At 39.1% G+C, this 4,715-nt stretch overlaps 1 protein-coding gene across 1 annotated transcript in view; it reads left to right on the top strand.

Annotated features, from left to right (window-relative positions):
- HLH3B (Helix loop helix protein 3B) overlaps positions 1-2,364 on the top strand; it is an 11,058-nt gene extending 8,694 nt beyond the window's left edge. Inside the window, exon 3 of the mRNA XM_067096939.1 lies at positions 963-2,364. Within this exon, the coding sequence (XP_066953040.1) occupies positions 963-1,819 (857 nt within the window). The 3' untranslated portion in view covers positions 1,820-2,364. The remainder of the gene's footprint in view (positions 1-962) is intronic.
- Positions 2,365-4,715: the final 2,351 nt, after the last annotated feature.

Raw genomic sequence — 4,715 nt, 5'->3', positions numbered from 1 at the left:
AAATACAAATGTTCCAAGTTATTACCCGCTAACTTCTAGCCTTAATATTATTGTCTTTAAAAGATTATGCCTTAGAGCCCTTTCGTATGTGCATGAATAATAATAATAATAATAATAATAATAATAATAATAATAATAATAATAATAATAATAATAATAATAATAATAATAATAATAATGATAAATAAACTTATCCTGGGCACTATTAACTATTTCTGTGCTACAGATCTTTCCTGGTAAGTGAAGCTCTGACTTCGGACTTAGGCCTAAGGTCTTTCGTAACATTTACCAAGTGGGTTTTATTGACTTTGCGGAGCTTAATATAAAAGTAAATAGATTAAATATAAAGCAAGTTTTAATGATATTTATATCTAAGCACTCGCGGTAATTTAAACACCAATCAGCAGAGAAGACGGCTATTTAGTTAATAAATGCTTCATTTGTATGGTGCGAATTGATTTCAGCACCCCCATAAAATGTAAAAATTATTCCCTCTCACTAAAGAATGAGTGCAGGACAGTAATACCCAATTCCCACTCCAAAAGGTTCCATACATGTAGGCCTAATAAGACTAGAACAGTAATGCCTAACTTTCATTCTAAAAGACTTCGTACGTGTAGGCCTACTATGAGCAAAACAGTAATGCCCAATTGTCATTCCAAAAGGCTCCGTACGTGTAGGCCTACTAGGGCAGAACAGTAATACCCAATTTTCATTCTAAAAGGTTCCATATGTGTAGGCCTAATAAGAGCAAAACACTAATACCCAATTTTCATTCCAAAACGTTCAATATGTGTAGGCCTACTATTTGCAGAACATTAATACCAAATTTTCATTCTAAAAGGTTCTGCATGTGTAGGCCTACTGTAAACAACAGTAATACCCAATTTTCATTCCAAAAGGTTCCGTGTGTGTAGACCTACTGTGAGCAGAACATTTATACCTAATTTTCATTCCAAAAGGTTCTGTATGTGACGGTAGTGAGACCGAGAATGGAAGATCGGTTGACATCGGCGCCAGTGACAGTGGTTCGGTGGAGGAGCGATGCTCGACAGTGCCACCGCGAACCATCCGCAAGGTCTTCACGAACACCCGAGAGCGGTGGCGCCAACAGAACGTGAGCGGCGCCTTTGCCGAACTCCGACGCCTCGTTCCTACGCATCCTCCCGATAAGAAGCTGTCTAAGAATGAAATCCTCCGATTGACCATCAAATACATCAAGCTCCTCAATTCGGTGCTGGAATGGCAGCGACGCCAGGACGAAAACCTCTGCCCTCATCAGCCACACCACAGGGAACTTTGCAACAACAATAACGACAACACAAACAACAACAACACACAGCGCAGCAGAGAGACGAGACATGACAGGAACAACCGAACAGCAAGTCCCCCATTGTCACCCCACGAATCCTGCATCACACTCGACACCTCACGCCGTTACCGCCACCTCTCTTTGCCTCTCTCTCCTTCCTCCCCGAGCTCTCCTCCGATGTCGAGGTCGTCCTCGACGTCCCCTTCGCCACTCTCGTATTCAACAGCTTCCTCGCTTACCAGATCGGCTCCCATTTCGGTCACCATCTTCTCTCAAAGACCTGTCACATCCACGGCCACATCATCGTCGTCCCCTCCTTCACCACCACTCCCCACTGTGACATCCTCATCTACATCATCATCCTCCTCATCATCCTCTATATCATCAACATCAGGGCTCTCATCCCCTCCCTTAGAAAGCCCTACCATTAACAATCCAAGGTACCATCCTTACGTGCTGGCAGTAAGGGTTCGGTCAGGACTTACTCTCATTCATCCTAATAAGTAAATTTCTTTATTATCAACTACATTGGTTACTATAGTCATAACTACAGCATAGCTGACACATCTAAGTACCAAGAAAATGGTTCAGACCACTCTATTGATTAATATATTAAAAGTTTGCCATGATGATTGCTCACAAATCTTATGGATCATAGTTTAAGTCAAAGATTCTTAGATTAAAATTGGATTATCAAAAACAATATTTAAAACGATAAACTGGGCAATGCAATTTGTATTCGATTAGCATTGTGGTAACAGCGTTTTATGTAATGTATGGTATTCTAACTTATCAAATAAATGCGTATCTATAATAATACAGGCAGTCCCCGGTTTACAACGGGGGTTCCGTTTTTACGCCGCGTCGTAAACTGAAAATCGTCGTAAACCGAAAAATCGTCGAAAATCGTCAAAAACCATAAGAAAACCTTACTTTTAATGCTTTGGGTGCATTGAAAACGAAGTAAACTGCATTCTTATTGAGTTATTCATCAAAAAAACCTTCAAATTATGATTATTCTGCCGTTTTGGAGCCATATTTCTTCCGTCAGATCGGCGACACGCTCGTAACCCCAGAACATGTGTCGTGAACCGAAAATAATTTCTGATGAATATATTTGAAAAAAGCGTCATAACCCTCGAACGCCGTAAAGCCGGACCCGGCCGTAAACTGGACTGCCTGTAATCATCACAATGGGTGATGAATGATGACGTATCTAGGATATTTGTTTCATTTTCTAAATCATGAACTATAGATTACACTAAGGTTTACACAAACCTCTTCTGTTACAATGTACTTAGACTAAATTTACTAAAGAGAGAAAAGTTCTGGTAATAATCCACCTTTACCTTTGTGTTAGCACGCGAGAGGAGCCACATAGTCTATGCAAGGTAGTGTCGCATACTTCACATTCTTCTTATACATTCTTCCCATTTTTTCCTTGCAGCTGACAGTAACACTGAAGACAGAAAATAATGTATGAACGTATCACACAATATTTAAAAATGGTGTAATAATGATATTCATAAAACATTCATAAATACATAAAAGAATCTTGGTTGTTTCTGTGTTCTTATTTCAAGCTAAAACATAAATGTGTATTTAGCAAACAAGAAATGAGATGTTTGCAGCAGCAACAAATTTTAAAGGCCTGTGTGTTAAAAAGCTACTAAGTAATGTTAATGTATAATTTTGTGTAATAAAAAAAGGCAAAGCATGTAACCAGTGTCATTGTCTGTGAAATATAAACATGCAAATTTCCCTGTCATTTATTGCTTCAATAGCAGTTAAGAAGTATTTCTGCGACATTACCCAGGTAAAATTCAGTAAATAGATTTCCCTTGTGCAGGGACAAGTCAAAAGTAAAAGATCTAAGACATATCTATATTAAGGGGGACCACTAAGTAAACCTGCTAGACTTTGATGGGACAAAAGCAGACTTAAAGAATTTGAATAGCTAAGCGGGAAGAGACCAATAAGATTGAATGTAAAGGCAGATGACAATACAACTACAGCCAAAGAAACATTGCAAAGAACATGGGTACCAAATACATTCTGCTGCACAAGGAACACTAAGAAGTATACCTCAACCCCCTCCTACACAGCTGAACCATGCAACAGCTATGTAGGAGGAGAATAAACAAAATGGATAAAAAGGAGAAGGGATAAACTAATGAAATTTGTTGGCCAAATGGAAACTGCAAAAAAAAAAACTTGAAAACCATCTAAATAGTGCATCACAGGAGACTAACTGTGGGAAGTACAGTACCTTCCTACCTGAACTAAACTGGATTACAATATATGTTCCATTGGAAATGTCATGATAAAGAGGCCAGAAGTATAAGTTGGCATCAAAGGACTCAACTACTTCGTAATGAAACAATAAGTGGATGGTGTTTTAGCTCAGTCTTCAAATTTTTTTTAACAATAACTTGACTAACAGCAACAGAATAGAAACAATTAAATATCTGAAATGCACTTGACTTTCTGATAGCCTCCACCAACTAGACAATAAAATTGTTGACATAAGGGAATGGACTTTAAAAAAAGGCTCCAGTAAAGCCCCATTGTTTTTCCACAGCCTTTCTAACTACAACACTCTTGACAAAGAAAGTTTTACAATACGTATGTCTAGATCTTCCACCATTCCTTTGCTCTCCTGCAAGTTTCTCTCATGACTTATAATACATACACTGAGCATTTTCCTGGGGAAATCCTGGCCACGGTCAATTGGCAAGAATGGTTCTTGAATGTAACCCGCACCCTTTTACCTATCAAAATCAGGGTGTCAAAAGACATTTTCAAGTTCAGCCTTGAAGCTTCCCATAATTTGGAAGTAAAAGAGTTCTTCCTGGCAAACTTACGAGCCCCCACCTTTCTCCTGAGAGAATGATTGAAGAGCTGGTGAATAAACTTGATTTAACTAACACGAGAGCTGCATTGAGGAACCTTTGGAGTTCTAAGCCTGCCCACAGCTCCCAACATCAACTGCCAGAATATACTGGACATAGGAGAAGAAGCTGCCAGTTTATTTAGCTTTCTCCAGAACCAGGCAACCCAGGTCTTATCCCTTCATCCCTTCAAAAACACCTCCAGCACGAGGACAGCAGTCACCCTTTTTGGGCCAAGAGAGGCACACTTCTAGAAGTGAGAACCTGGCAAGGGAAAAAGAAGACAAAGTTTCTCCCTCACACAAACTATCTCCAGTGGGGATTGTCTTCAGAAATTTCAGGAAGTCTTGGCATCAGATAGGAGGTGAACCTTGGGTGATTCATGTGATCAGTTATAGGAATAGTTGTATCAATTCCTTAAGCTCACTAAAGTGGAAATTCTCTGAATAAACCATCTTTCACAGAAAAATGAATACAGTACTGTATATAGCATTCATGGTATTTAAAACCAA

Source organism: Macrobrachium rosenbergii, chromosome 53, assembly GCF_040412425.1.
Source record: "Macrobrachium rosenbergii isolate ZJJX-2024 chromosome 53, ASM4041242v1, whole genome shotgun sequence".
Taxonomy (NCBI): Eukaryota; Metazoa; Arthropoda; class Malacostraca; order Decapoda; family Palaemonidae; genus Macrobrachium; species Macrobrachium rosenbergii.
The sequence above is the reverse complement of the archived record's forward strand: the minus strand, read 5'-3'. Positions and strand labels throughout refer to the sequence as shown.